At 39.3% G+C, this 14,953-nt stretch overlaps 1 protein-coding gene across 3 annotated transcripts in view; it reads left to right on the forward strand.

The window, feature by feature from the left end:
- Window positions 1-447: 447 nt before the first annotated feature.
- Window positions 448-14,953, forward strand: part of prkd3 (protein kinase D3) — a 99,255-nt gene continuing 84,749 nt past the window's right edge. For 2 of the 3 annotated variants that reach the window (XM_061895559.1, XM_061895561.1), the window contains exons 1-2: window positions 448-749; window positions 7,215-7,782. In XM_061895559.1, the coding sequence (XP_061751543.1) occupies window positions 7,495-7,782 (288 nt within the window). In that variant the 5' untranslated portion in view covers window positions 448-749; window positions 7,215-7,494. Of the gene's footprint in view, window positions 750-7,214; window positions 7,783-14,953 lie in introns of those variants that run through there. The other variant, XM_061895562.1, reaches the window with a different exon arrangement.

Raw genomic sequence — 14,953 nt, forward strand, 5'->3', positions numbered from 1 at the left:
CCCCTCTTCCACCGTGAAGCTATTCACATTCCTGAACAATAAAATCTGTATTTTGAGTTTTCCGGTGTGTGGAGGAAGTTGGTAAATTACATTTATACCGTCCACGTGTAGGCATAATTCCATACAGAATTCCACACTTGCCATTTAAAAAAAAAAAAAACTTAAAAAGTAAAATTTATTTCGCCAATTAAACGCTGACGCCTGCTCATGACCACGGAATGACTGTTTTCCAATCTCGAGTGTGTTACGAAGCGATCCAGATCTTCCGAATCAACATTCCGGCACAAATAACGGAAAAGGTCAGCGCATGCGCAGTTAACTTCGCTCTATCAGTGGCGCCATTGTTTGACGGGTTGTAGTTCTAGATGTCTTCTCTACAATAGGATGTCGATTGTATGGAAAGCGGTGTAAGACTACAACTCCCAGTGAAATGTAATACTCACTTTTTTTTCTTTTTTCCCCTCCCTCGTTGAGCAGGGGGAGTAGTCACAGCTGGAAGGATAATAAGATGCGCATGAATTGACTGAAATAAGCGATAAAGGACATTAAATGGCCGGGTCGGTCCGTCTCAACAAGCCTTTACACGAGTTTTCAGTTGCTATGTGCTTTAGTCAAGTTACGCGTTCGTCGGAGACTTTCAACAAAGTGCAGGTTAAACTTGAGACGTCGCTTTCCTCAGTTGATGGAGATTCAAAGTTTGCTCGGTCCACTCGCACTGGAAAGAAATGCCTCCTTCGTTGACTGTGAAGGTAAAGTATGACTTTTTGAAAGCTTTTAAAGACGACGTTTGCCTTCAGAACGGCAACAAAAAGTTGAGGCGCATATTCAGGATTGATCGATGTATGTTGTTGATGTCTCGGATTGTGTTCTGCCAGCATATGCAAGTCGTAGGTGGGAGGAGTGCAGATGTTTTCAAACCCTTGTTCCAGATGTAAACGGATTTGGATTAGTTTAACATATCGAAATGATGGGCTTTCTCAGCTCCAATGCATCATATACCATCGTTTCCATCCATGCCAAACATCTGAGAGTCCACCGAATGCTTAAAACTGCCATTGATAACCAAATTAAACTGTAGTTACTTTTTAATATAAAGTTTGACGTTTTACGATGTATGCACTTAAAGGAAATAGATGTAAGAGTCACTTGTGGAACCTTTTAAAGGGGAACTGCACTTTTTAGAAAGACATTCAAAAACCGCCAACAGTACTTCATTCACATTTTGTGACCTGCATATTGACCAAGGGTTAGCAATTTTGTTATTATAAGCGCTAACGCAGAGGAACTACTTTTAGCGGCGCCCTGATCACAAAGAGGTAACTAAGTGGTTGAGTGTTTTTTTGAGTATGTCAAAGTCAGCTCCACATCGTACATGTAGTACAAACCCCCGCTTCCATATGATTTGGGAAATTGTGTTAGCTGTAAATATTAACGGAATACAATGATTTGCAAATCATTTTCAACCCATATTCAATTGAATATGCTACAAAGACAACATATTTGATGTTCAAACTGATAAACATTTTTTTTTTGCAAATAATCATTATCTTTAGAATTTGATGCCAGCAACATGTGACAAAGAAGTTGGGAAAGGTGGCAATAGGTACTGATAAAGTTGAGGAATGCTCATCATACACTTATTTGGAACATACCACAGGTGTGCAGGCTAATTGGGAACAGGTGGGTGCCATGGTTGGGTATAAAAGCAGCTTCCATGAAATGCTAAGTAATTCACAAACAAGGATGGGGCGAGGTTCACCAATTTGTAAGCAAATTGTAGAACAGTTTTAAAACAACATTTGTCAACAAGCTATTGCAAGGAATTTAGGGATTTTACCATCTACTGTCCGTAAAATCCTCAAAAGGTTCAGAGAATCTGGAGAAATCACTGCACGTAAGCTTCATAAAACCACTGTCAGTAACTATAGTTGGTTGCTACATCTGTAAGTGCAGGTTAAAACTCTACTATGCAAAACAAAATCCATTTATCAACAACACCCAGGAACGCCGCTGGCTTTGCTGGGCCCGAGCTCATCTAAGATGGACTGATGCAAAGTGGAAAAGTGTTCTGTGGTCTGACGAGTCCACATTTCAAATTATATTTGAAAACTGTGGACGTGGTGTCTTCCGGAACAAAGAGGAAAATAACCATCCGGATTGTTATAGGCGCAAAGTTCAAAAGCCAGTATCTGTGATGGTATGGGGGTGTATTAGTGCCCAAGGCATGGGTAACTTACACATCTGTGAAGGTACCATTAATGCTGCATGGTCCATTCAGGTTTTGGAGCAACATATGTTGTCATCCAAGCAACGTTATCATGGACACTCCTGCTTATTTCAGCAAGACAATGCCAAGCCACGTGTTACAACAGCGTGGCTTTGTAGCAAAAGAGTGCGGGTACTTTACTGGCCCGCCTGCAGTCCAGACCTGTCTCCCATCGAAAATGTGTGGCGCATTATGAAGCTTAAAATACGACAGCGTAGACCCCGGACTGTTGAACGACTGAAGCTCTACATAAAACAAAAATGGGAAAGAATTCCACTTTCAAAGCTTCAACAATTAGTTTCCTCAGTTCCTAAACGTCTATTGAGTGGTGTTAAAAGAAAAGGTGATGTAACCCAGTGGTGAACATGCCCTTTCCCAACTACTTTGGCACGTTTTGCAGCCATGAAATTGTAAGTTAATTATTATTTGCAAAAAAAAAAAAAATTTCATGAGTGTGAACATCAAATATGTTGTCTTTGTAGTGCAATCAATTGAATATGAGTTGATAAGGATTTGCAAATCATTGTATTCCGTTTATACTTAATAATAATAACAATAATAATAACTTAGATTTATATTGCGCTTTTCTAGACACTCAAAGCGCTCACATCTAATACAATTTCCCAACTCATATGGAAACAGGGTTGTACATATCTCTAGTGAACAATTTTGTGATCAATGGCAATATTATTATTTCACCCAAAAAAATAAAAAATTGAATAACTAAACGATGAGGTGGCGACTTACCCAGGGTGTACTCCGCCTACCGCCCGAATACAGCTGAGGTAGGTTCCAGTGACCCCAAAAAGGACAAGCAGTAGAAAATGGATGGATGGATGGAAATTAAATTAAACATATGCCCTGCGATGAGGATGCAACTTGTCCAGGTTGTACCTTGCCTTCCGCCCAAATACAGCTGAGATAGGTTCCAGCACCACCCGCGACCCCGAACGGGACAAGCGGTAGAACATTGATGGATGGAATTAAACATATCTCAAAAGGATAATGGGATGAATTATAAACTTTTTGAATCCTACCCTTTTTTACATAGTTACCGGTACTTTAACTAATATCCAGTTTCATCCGAACAACATTTTATCACATTCGTCTGGATCCACATAACTTAATTTGCCCAGAACAATGTGCTTACAATTCTCAATATATCATAATAAGTCACATAAGTCATTCACACTCGCATTCAAAATAAGCCTAGACCTCACTATACCGAACCAAAATATTAGATTTGTACAATTTCTTAAAATGCTCAATGTTTGAACAGTGTTTGAGTCCACCACTCTGGCTGTTCCATATTTCCACCCCACAGACTGAGACACAAAAACTTTTCCTTGTGCTAAGCGCTGAAGCGTGTTTATATTTTGCCGTTCCTCTGAGGTCATACCCCACATACCTTTCTATGAATAAACTTTGAATATCTACAGGCAATTGATAACTTATTGCTTTAAACATAATAAGCCATGTCAAATATTGTAGTTTATGCAGCTCCTGGCATACTGATCCGATGAGCTGCTGCATCGCCTCTGAGTTGGTGTAGGTTAGGATAAATTCGAATTCTTCCTCCTTCCCCTCCCCTCTTCTACTTGACCCTCCGCAAAGTATTGCAAATACACACCTATGCATATGGACGTCAATTGAGTCTCCCTAGGTCATCAACCCTTGCAGTTTGCTAGCAGTGATGTAAGGTAGAGGCAACAAATGTATTTTAACTTTCAAGATGCTGTCATACGCTATGTTCAGCTCTGCTTGTGCTCCTTTTTTTTTCGCCTTTCTTTATGAAGAAAGAAGATCGTTTAGAACAGTGTTCCCCAACCTTTTTGTAGCTGCGGACCAGTCAACGCTTGATAATTTGTCCCGCGGCCATTTTTTTATTTATTTTTTGGTCATGAAAAAGGGAAGTTTTTTGAGTTGGTGCACTAATTGTAAGTGTATTTTGTGTTTTGTATGTTGATTTAATTGAAAAAAAAAAAAACTTTTTTTTTTTTAACTGAATAAAAAATTCTTCAATTCAACATAAAAGACACAAAATACACTTACAATTAGTGCACCAACTCAAAAAACTTCCCTTTTTCATGACCAAAAAATAAATAAAAAAATGGCCGCGGGACAAATTATCAAGCGTTGACTGGACCGCAGCTACAAAAAGGTTGGGGGCCACTGTTCTAAACGATCTTCTTTCTTCATAAAGAAAGGCGAAAAAAAAAAGGAGCACAAGCAGAGCTGAACATAGCGTATGACAGCATCTTGAAAGTGAAAATACATTTGTTGCCTCTACCTTACATCACTGCTAGCAAACTGCAAGGGTTGATGACCTAGGGAGACTCAATTGACGTCCATATGCATAGGTGTGTATTTGCAATACTTTGCGGAGGGTCAAGTAGAAGAGGGGAGGGGAAGGAGGAAGAATTCGAATTTATCCTAACCTACACCAACTCAGAGGCGATGCAGCAGCTCATCGGATCAGTATGCCAGGAGCTGCATAAACTACAATATTTGACATGGCTTATTATGTTTAAAGCAATAAGTTATCAATTGCCTGTAGATATTCAAAGTTTATTCATAGAAAGTTATGTGGGGTATGACCTCAGAGGAACGGCAAAATATAAACACGCTTCAGCGCTTAGCCCGGTGGTTGGGGACCACTGGTTTAGAAGACAAAGTTTTTGGCGAAATCAGCTCGCTGTATGTAAAATGTGTTTCATTTTGTATTTGCGTTTGAAGCCAATATTTACTTGCAGTAAGTGAAGTGAATTATATTTATATAGCGCTTTTCTCAAGTGACTCAAAGCGCTTTACATAGTGACACCCAATATCTAAGTTACATTTAAACCAGTGTGGGTGGCACTGGGAGCAGGTGGGTAAAGTGTCTTGCCCAAGGACACAACGGCAGTAACTAGGATGGCACAAGCGGGAATCGAACCTGCAACCCTCAAGTTGCTGGCACGGCCACTCTACCAACCGAGCTATGCCGCCCCAGTAGCAAAGGTTTGAAGTATGACTAAACCACCAGTTATATTGTTATTAAAAAAATAATTAGTTATGCTTATTACTCACATTTATACGTTTCTGGCATCGCACTCGATCGTGCCGGGAGGTCTAAAAGCTCACTTCGCTTCAAAGGAGTGACTTTGCCCTTCCCCCCTACCTGACAGATAATTTGAACGCTTCTTGATTGACGTGAATGCGCAAAACCAAGGAGGGAGGGCAAAAACGAGGGCGAAGGAGAAGTATTTGAATTGAACCTTAAAGAGAAACTGCATTTTTTACCTGTCGTTCACAATCATTATGAGAGACAAGAAGACAAATGTTTTTTTGTTTTTTTCGCTTTCTAACATGTAAAAAATCAGCTCGTTCTGGGCGGCTAGCAATGCAGCTAATGGTTGCAGTCAGTTTACCTCTTAATCACTTTTAAAAATACATTCAAAAACCATTAACAATACTTAATTTACGTTCCGTAACCTGTATAATAACCAAGCTGTAGCGACATTGTTATTGTAAGAGCGAACACTGAGGAACTCTTTTTCTAGCGTTGTAACACATCGCCATGCTACGGTATTAGTCTTAAAAGCTAACTACGGCAGGAGATAAGCTAGTTTCTACAACAACAATTCTCACTTTTTATAGAAGGTTGTGGACATAAACCGAGAAGTTGGTCAACTTTGACTTTCAACCTAGACTTGGAGAGGGCGAGAAAGACATGAAAATATGCTTGTTTGCTGACACTTTTTTATTTATTTTATTTTTTACCTGCGTAAGGATTATGATTAATTCTTCATTTAAACGGGAAGATAAAAACATCCCATCAGTGGGCATCTGAGTGAGAGCAAACGTTGTACAGTAAGTGATTGTTTTATTGTGTTTGTATGGTTGTATTTCTTGTATAGCACAAAGTAATAGTGCTACTTGCAAGATCTGCCTATCACTCAGCTTCTAAAACTTGTAGTTCATCCTCTGTATATTCAGGCTAAAAAATATAAGGTTCTGGATCATTATTTGTCCCAAAGTAGTTATTGTTTGCTTACATGAAGTCTGCCAAAATTAGTAGTTGTAATAGTAAGAGGTTTTAGCACATCAACATCGGATCAGTAAAAGTCCTTTATAATGTCATTAATACCATAAAAATGTGCAACTTTCATTTTTCAGACACGATAAACCCTATTCTTTTGATAACCACAAATATAAGTGTTGCTCTTACATGTAATAATCAGTTGTGAACAGACGAAGCCCCAGCTGTGCTGCTTTAGCAAGCATGTGCGCTAATGCCGTGGAAATTGATTTTTGACAGGCCTCTCTGAAAAAAATAAATTATGCCCCTCTTTAAATGTACAAAGTATTGTCTGTCCTGTCTCTGCAGCGCAATGCCATCCTTTATCACAGCCATTTGTGTAACTGTGGCAGTTTGTGCTTAATGTTTTAACAGTTTTAGTCATGATAAATCACATTGCGCTTGCTGAATGATTATATTGGGCCGTTCTGATGATCATCATATATTTTTCATATTCAAGATGATGCGGTCCTTAATTTTCTCACTTAAGAGATGCAATCCTCTGTGAACGAGCTTAGATTAGATCAGCTTTGGGTGCACTATCAAGTTTGCATATGTTTTAGTACACGTAAACTTCTAGGAACTCAGGCCCATTCTACACAATTTGAAATTGCCTCCCGTCTTGTGTAGGTGGCATAAGCTCGCTGATGCAGGCTGCAGTGCCCACTTTTTGGAGTTAAAAGTGGGCCTTTTAAAATGTGCTGTAAAGTCGTTAGAAAACAAGCCTAAAATTATTACTGAGGCTATTTTGAGGGTAATTTTATTTGTAGACATCATTTTTTGGTCAAGAACTACGAAATAAATGCCAATGTTGTCTGCATTAGAGGGGCCATTTTAATGTTGTTAAATATTTAGTTTGTCAAGATGTATGTTTGTTTTTGTTGACAGGCTTCCTGTGGTCAGAGTGGATCAGTGACTTCATTAAAAACAAGGAGCACCACTTCAAAATATGACGTTTGTTGCAGGGCTACTCCAGAATGTTCAGAAACTTTATTTCATGTGGTAAACGACAGTGCCGTGTGGCACCACTGATTTAAGTTGACACTCTGGAAAATCCCCCATTTGTGACTCACTAAGACTGATGAGTACCAAAGGTATTCCCAGCCAAATACCCCGTCACGGAACCCTGTAGTATTCAACTTTGCAAGTTGCCATTGGAAGAAAGCCAATGTCTGCCTCCTCTCCCGCATCCTTACCTCGAGCCTACCTCCACTCTCTCCATCCGCACCATCCGACCTTGCCAGCCATTCTGTCCCCTTCCCCGGTTGGACCGTTCTACACACGGCTGTCCAACGGAAGCCACGATGCCCCGAGCCCCACCAATTCTCGTAGCTCTTTCCATGGGGTGTCCTTCCTGCTGCAGATTGGACTGACGAGAGAGACAGTCAACCTGGAGGCCAGTGACCTGTCGCTTTCGGCTGTCAAGGACCTGGTGTGCTCTATAGTGGACCATAAGGTAAGGATCGCGTTTAAAATGTCTCACCAAAAGCTTTTTTTTTCATTTGTATAATTAGTTTTCTTTTAACATCTCCTGAGGTGAAAAATTCTGCACAAACACATCCATACCCAGTGCTGTTTTGTTTTTAAACTCGAGCAGCTATTCTGAAAGGCTGCAGTGGACAAATATGCTGCATCAGCATGTGTTTTGTCAACTTACCATATTCATCTATTGAAGAGTTCCAAAACAAACATCTGGGCCTCCTGCCCTGAGACTGACACAGCAGAAGTATACACATAATAGCTGCGGCGATCCTGTATTCTCAAAATCGTCTGATAGTGACTTTGCATTTTAATGTAAATATCCGTAAAGTTGCACAAACAGGTTAAATAGCTACTCCTGTGGTTTTATACTTGAAAAATACACACTCAGTGTAGGAACTAACCTTAATTCAACTTCCGTTTGTAGCCTAAAACAGTGGTTCCCAACCTTTTTTTCAGTGATGTACCCCCTGTGAAATTTTTTTTAAATTCAAGTACCCCCTACTCAGAGCAAAGCATTTTTAGTTGAAAAAAATAGATAAAGAAGTAAAATACAGCACTATGTCATCAGTTTGCCCTGCGATGAGCTGGCGACTTCTCCAGGGTGTACCCCGCGTTCCGCCCGATTGTAGCTGAGATAGGCGCCAGCGCCCCCCGTGACACCAAAAGGGAATAAGCGGTAGGAAATAGATGGATGGATGGGATGGATGTCATCAGTTTCTGATTTATTAAATTGGATAACAATGAAAAATATTGCTCATTTGTAGTGGTCTTTCTTGAACTATTTGGAAAAAAAGTTATAAAAATAACTAAAAACTTGTTGAAAAATAAACAAGTGATTCAATTATAAAAAAAGATTTCTACACATAGAAGTAATCATCAACTTAAAGTGCCCTCTTTGGAGATTGTAATAGAGATCCATCTGGATTCATAAACTTAATTCTAAACATTTATTCACAAAAAAATAAATCTTTAAGATCAATATTTATGGAACATGTCCACAAAAAATCTATCTGTCAACACTGAATATTGCATTGTTGCATTTCTTTTCACAGTTTAAGAACCTACATTCATATTTTGTTGAAGTACTATTCCATAAATATATTTATAAAGGATTTTTGGCATACCCTCAAGTACCCCCAGGGGTATGCGTTCCCCCATTTGAGAACCATTGACCTAAAATGTGCCACTAACAGGTGCAGAACTATAGGGCTTGAAAGTATGACGTGGAAACACATTGCATTATGGGTCTTGCTGGACTTGGAATCGCTTATTTACATGGCTGAATATAAGGTTTTAGTTTTTTCCTTAATAAATTGGTACAAATTTTCTCATTTCCAGAGTTAAAGAAAACGGGTAGATGCAGAGATAGGCTCCAGCAGCCCCCGCGACCCCAAAAGGGACAAGCTGTAGAAAATGGATGGATGGATGGAACTTTGAATCAAAGCCTTTTTTATGCTGTTGCACACGTAGCATTTATGGTAAATTTGTACTATAAGCCACCATTTTTTTTCCAACGCTTTGATTCCTGCGGTTTATAAAACGGTGTGGCTAATTTGTGGATTTTTCTTAGCTGATGGTCTTAATGCAAAAAGTAAAAACAAAAACCCAAAGCAAATACACTGAATAGTTGCTATTGTTTGAGCTATGGCGCCATCTTTTGGTTGAGTTAGTCACTGCAGGCGTTGCTGTGGCACCTTTCCCTTCTGTTTCGAACAGTGGTGCACACACTTTTTCACCATACGAGCTACTTATAAGATGACCAAGCCAAAATGATCTACTTACTACAAAAATTCAAAACATATATTTATGAATATATTGAGAATTCTTTATATGCACAATTTATGTTAATGTACCTTGCAAAACCGAATGAGTCCACATTGCACAACACAATTAACTGTGTAACTATGTAGTTTTTTGTCATTACCGTACTCTGATAACTTGCATTGGAACGATGCTTCGGTGGCAGCTTTCGCTTACGAAATCCGTTGTGAGAAAAATGACTGCTAGACAATTGTAATTTTAATTCCTTTACCATTCTCCTCCTCAGCTCGCTTGTCGGTGGGAAGTCGGTGTCGTAGTTTTTACGAACAATCCGAAAACGCCCCTCCACATTGCCCTGCTTTGGCAGTGCAACGAACAGATGAGGCATATGCAGGACAACGTGACATCGTGTTACGTTAAAATGACATCGTGAAAAAAATTCCTCCTTCCATTCTGTATGAAAGTGATACGTTTTTGCCATTTTGCTTGGTCCAGCTCCTCCACTAATTTGTATACCATTGCTTGATAGTTTTGCCGTATTTGGCGTAGTTGTTTGCACATGGGCAGTCAGTGGTGTGCCGTCAGGGCTGATGCTGAAGTCAAATTTTTTTTGATACCATGTGATCTACTCCCACTACCTTCGCAATCGACTTGTCTGGTTTAGACCATCCATCCATCCATTTTTCTACCGCTTATTCCATTTTGGGGGAGCTGGTGACTATCGGAAGGCAGGGTACACCCTGGACAAGTCGCCACCTCATCGCAGGGCCAACACAGATAGACAGACAACATTCACACTGTCATTCACACACTAGGGCCAACTTAGTGTTGCCAATCAACCTATCCCCAGGTGCATGTCTTTGGAAGTGGGAGGAAGCCGGAGTACCCGGAGGGAATCTACGCAGTCAGGTGGAGGACATGCAAACTCCACACAGAAAGATCCCAAGCCCGGGATTGAACCCAGGACTAGTCACAACCTTGTAATTGTGAGGCCGTAACCCCTACACCACCGTGCTGCCCTGGTTTAGACCAATGGTGTCAAACTCATTTTAGCTCAGGGGCAGCTTTGAGGAAAATCTATTGCCATGTGGGCCAGATAGGTAAAATTATTATATTCTTTATTTGATATTAAACTTAGAGGAGAGCACATTTTTAACATTGGCAGCAATTTACAATTCCGCCCAGGATCTCGCAACCCTTTTTTGAGATACTTGATTTTGCTGGAGTTTTTCTCTAAAACTGTTAGATATATGTTGACATGTTTTTTGTTCATGTTTGTTGCGATTAAAACTGTGGAAGAAAATGGAAGTTGCACTAAATCATGATTATAATAAGGACATTTTTTTGAAGAATAGATCCTTAATGAGCAAATAAAAAGAGCAAAAAGACTGAGAAAAACATTTTACCAACATGGCACACACAAATGTGGAAAACAATATATATATATATATATATATATATATATATATATATATATATATATATATATATAAGTATTCCCTTAATAGCCATTTATTCCCCTAATGTTAATTTATTCCCCTAACATTAGAAAAAAATGAAATATTTATAGTTAAAATCATTTATGCTGAAGACTACTAAACAATGTTCATACTCCTCAGGGAAAGTAATCTACAAAAACCAAAACCAGTGAAGTTAGCACGTTGTGTAAATGGTAAATAAAAACAAAATACAATGATTTGCAAATCCTTTTCAGCCTATATTCGATTGAATAGACTGCAAAGACAAGATACTTAACGTTCGAACTGGAAAACTGTTGTTTTTGCAAATATTAGCTCATTTGGAATTTGATGCCTGCAACATGTTTCAAAAAAGCTGGCACAACTGGCAAAAAAGACTGGGAAAGGTGAGGAATGCTCCTCAAACACTTATTTGGAACATCACACAGGTGAATAGGTTAATTGGGAAAAGGTGAGTGCCATGATTGGGTATAAAAGCGGCTTCCATGAAATGCTCAGTCATTCACAAACAAGGTTGGGGCGAGGGTCACCACTTTGTAAACGAATGCGTGAGCAAATTGTCGAACAATATAAGAACAACATTGCTCAACGAGCTATTGCAAGGAATTCAGGGATTTTACCATCTACCGTCTGTAATATCATCAAAAGGTTCAGTGAATCTGGAGAAATCACTGCACGTAAGCGCTGATGTTATGGGCCTTCGATCCCTCAAGCAGTACTGCATTGAAAAAAGACACAAGTGTGTAAAGGATATCACCACCTGAGCTCAGGAACACTTAAAAAAAAAAACTGTAAGTAACTACAGATCGTCGCTACATCTGTAAGTGCAAGTTAAAACTGGACTATGCAAAGCGAAAGCCATTTATCAACAACACCCAGAAACACAGTCGGCTTCACTGGGCCCGAGCTCATCTAAGATAGACTGATGCAAAGTGTAAGTGTGTTCTGTGGTTTGATGAGTTCACATTACAAATTGTTTGTTTGTGTCCCCTGGAACAAAGACGAAAAGAACAATGCGGATTGCAAAAGGGGCAAAGTTGAAAAGCCAGCATCTGTGACAGTATGGGGGTGTAGTAGTGCCCAAAGCATGGTTAACTTACACAACTGTGAAGGCACAAATAATGCTGAAAAGTTCATACAAGTTTTGGAATAACATATGTTGCCATCCAAGCAACGTTACCGTGGACGCCCCTACTTTTCAGCTTCATAGTAAAAGAGTGTGGGTACTAGAATGGCCTGCCTGTATTCTAGACCTGTCTCCCATTGAAAATGTGTGGTGCAATATGAATCCTAAAATACCACAACCGGACTGTTGAACAACTTAAAGCTGTACATCAAGCAAGGATGGGGAATCATTTCACCTGAAAAGCTTAAAAAATTGGTCTCTTCAGTTCCCAAACGTTTACTGAGTGTTGTTAAAATGAAAGGCCGTGTAACACAGCAGTAGAAATGCCCCTGTGCCAACTTTTTTGTACTGTTTTGCTGCCTTTAAATTCTAAGTTAATGATTATTTTCAAAAAAATTGTTTTGGTTCCTCAGTTTGAACATTACATATATTGTCTTGGCAGTGTATTCAATTGAATATAAGTTAAAAAAGGATTTGCAAATCATTGTATTCTTTTTTTATTAAAAAATTACATAATGTCCCAATTTCACGTTTTTTTAAATATTTTTTTATAAGTGACAGTTTTCATACAAGCTGTACACTAAACTACTTTAAAGTATATCCATGCTTCATTTTTAGTATTCTTCCTTGAAAAGCTGTACTGTAATACAAATGGTTGGGGGGGTGGAGGGTACTCACTTTTCTGAGGTACTTACTGTATATGCACATATTATTTGTTGATGAAGTGTACCTTCAGGCTTAATATATTTACCTACAGTGTGTTCCATCTGCTTAATTTTTTTATACACGTGAACAAATCACAAAAATGCTTGCATAGTTTACAAAACAAACGCCGCCAAAGGTTCCCTTATTGTCGGTGTCTGCTATGTCCTTTGCAAGTTGCAGACGTTCTCCTGGCATGTTTTGCAGTTGAAAAGTGTTTTTCAATCACATTTTCGTTTATGTTGCAACACATTGCATGTAGTTGACCCCTACTTTCGTTAGAACATTGTGGAACTGTCGCCATCAACAGCGGTGACTTGTTTTTTTTTTTGGTAAATGAGAGACGACGAAAGATTATCATCACACGTCAATGTCTTTGTCCATGTAAACAAGAAGGTGAGGACGTGGTGGGGGATATAGGAGACACATTAGATTGGTTAGAGAGGTTTAGGCGTTACCCGGGAAAAAATTTGATTGGCAAAAATGTTGTTGACTGGCCAAAATTTGCAGCTATTACACAAATTTGGGACACCGCACAAAATACACAAAGATTGGTTGATTTTATAAAAATGTGTGCAATTGAAACTATGCAAAAATAATAGACTAGTCTGATTAATATGTTGACTTATTTTTGCTCTAGCTATATAGTACGAGGCAGCCAAGGCATGTGTACTACTTTGACAATATGTTCTGTTTTTGCTTGTTGGTTTGACCCCCCCTGCGATGAGGTGGCGACTTGTCCAGGGTGTACCCCGCCTTCCGCCCGATTGTAGCTGAGATAGGCACCCGCGACCCCAAAGGGAATAAGTGGGAGAAGATGGATGGATGGATGGGTGGGTTTGACCTCCCAACCTTTTTAAAGGCATATTTTTGCCCATGTAGGTCGGTTTAACCTGCTGGGAATTTTGAGGTACAGAAAATAAAAAAGGGCATCACTTTCAATCTTCTGAAACACATTACCTTTAATTGAGCTTGTCAAACACTGAGATACAACAGATTGGCCTTTTGCTGCGCTCTGTAAGTTTTCAAGAACTGAAGACACTCACAGTTGGACATTTTTTATAGTGAAATATTTGTCATTCTTGCTTGGCATATGACTTCACTCTGTGGATATTTGTTGCCTTTTTTTTGTTGCAGCATATTTGTCAATACTGCCTTCATTCTTCCATTACACAACCACTGGTTTGTCGTTGCTTTATGAATTTTGCTTTGGGTTATGTTGTTGCAAAAAGCGGTAAGCCCAGTAATCATTTTTCATCGGCAGCATAGTTTAAAACATGGTTGTTTCTGGACAGCTTCTGCACCTCTTGTCTCTTTTACATATTATTCTAAAAGTCCATTTCAAAGTGTGTGCGTGTGTATGCGGCATTGAATCCAAATTTAACTTTATCATTCAAATTTGCTGTTTTTTCCGAGCTGCCATCATCCGCTTTTTGGTTTTACTGTATTGCAAATGTTCTATTTTAGTTCACACATACTTCATTCAGTAGATGCAGAGCATGTGATTTATGCTGTGACGATCCTATTTATATAATGATAGTAGTGCATCCACACATTGCATTTTTCCGACCTGTTGTGTACTCCATTGAATGCTGTAATTATCATTGTCTGCACAAATGAGAGGGTGATTAAACAATGCACTTGAATCAGCTGTTGAGGCCTCACTGCTGTATTATGTTGATTAATCAACATGGGGAAATGTAAATGGGAAGCTTACTTGATGAACATAAAGGGTGGGATGGGATTCTGCTTCCTATGGTATTTCGAATAAGGATACAAAGGCGTCAGTTAAACTTTTTGCTCGGGACTTCAGCTTGCATTAACGTGTTAGTTATTCACAGGTTTGTCTGGCTCTGTAGAATCTCATCCCTGCACATAGTTTCCATGAATGCGATATATTCCGACGCTCCAGGAATTTACAATCTTGTGCTCGCACCAATTCAGGCAAATTGAACCATCTATCCCTCCATTTTCTACTGCGGGTCCCTTTTGGGGTCACCGGTACCCGCGGGGGTACCTACAAAAAATTTGTGTAGCCTTGCAACAATATAACAAGGTACAAACTGAAAAAAACAATG

The sequence above is a fragment of the Nerophis ophidion genome, linkage group LG03, assembly GCF_033978795.1.
Source record: "Nerophis ophidion isolate RoL-2023_Sa linkage group LG03, RoL_Noph_v1.0, whole genome shotgun sequence".
NCBI classification, from domain to species: Eukaryota; Metazoa; Chordata; class Actinopteri; order Syngnathiformes; family Syngnathidae; genus Nerophis; species Nerophis ophidion.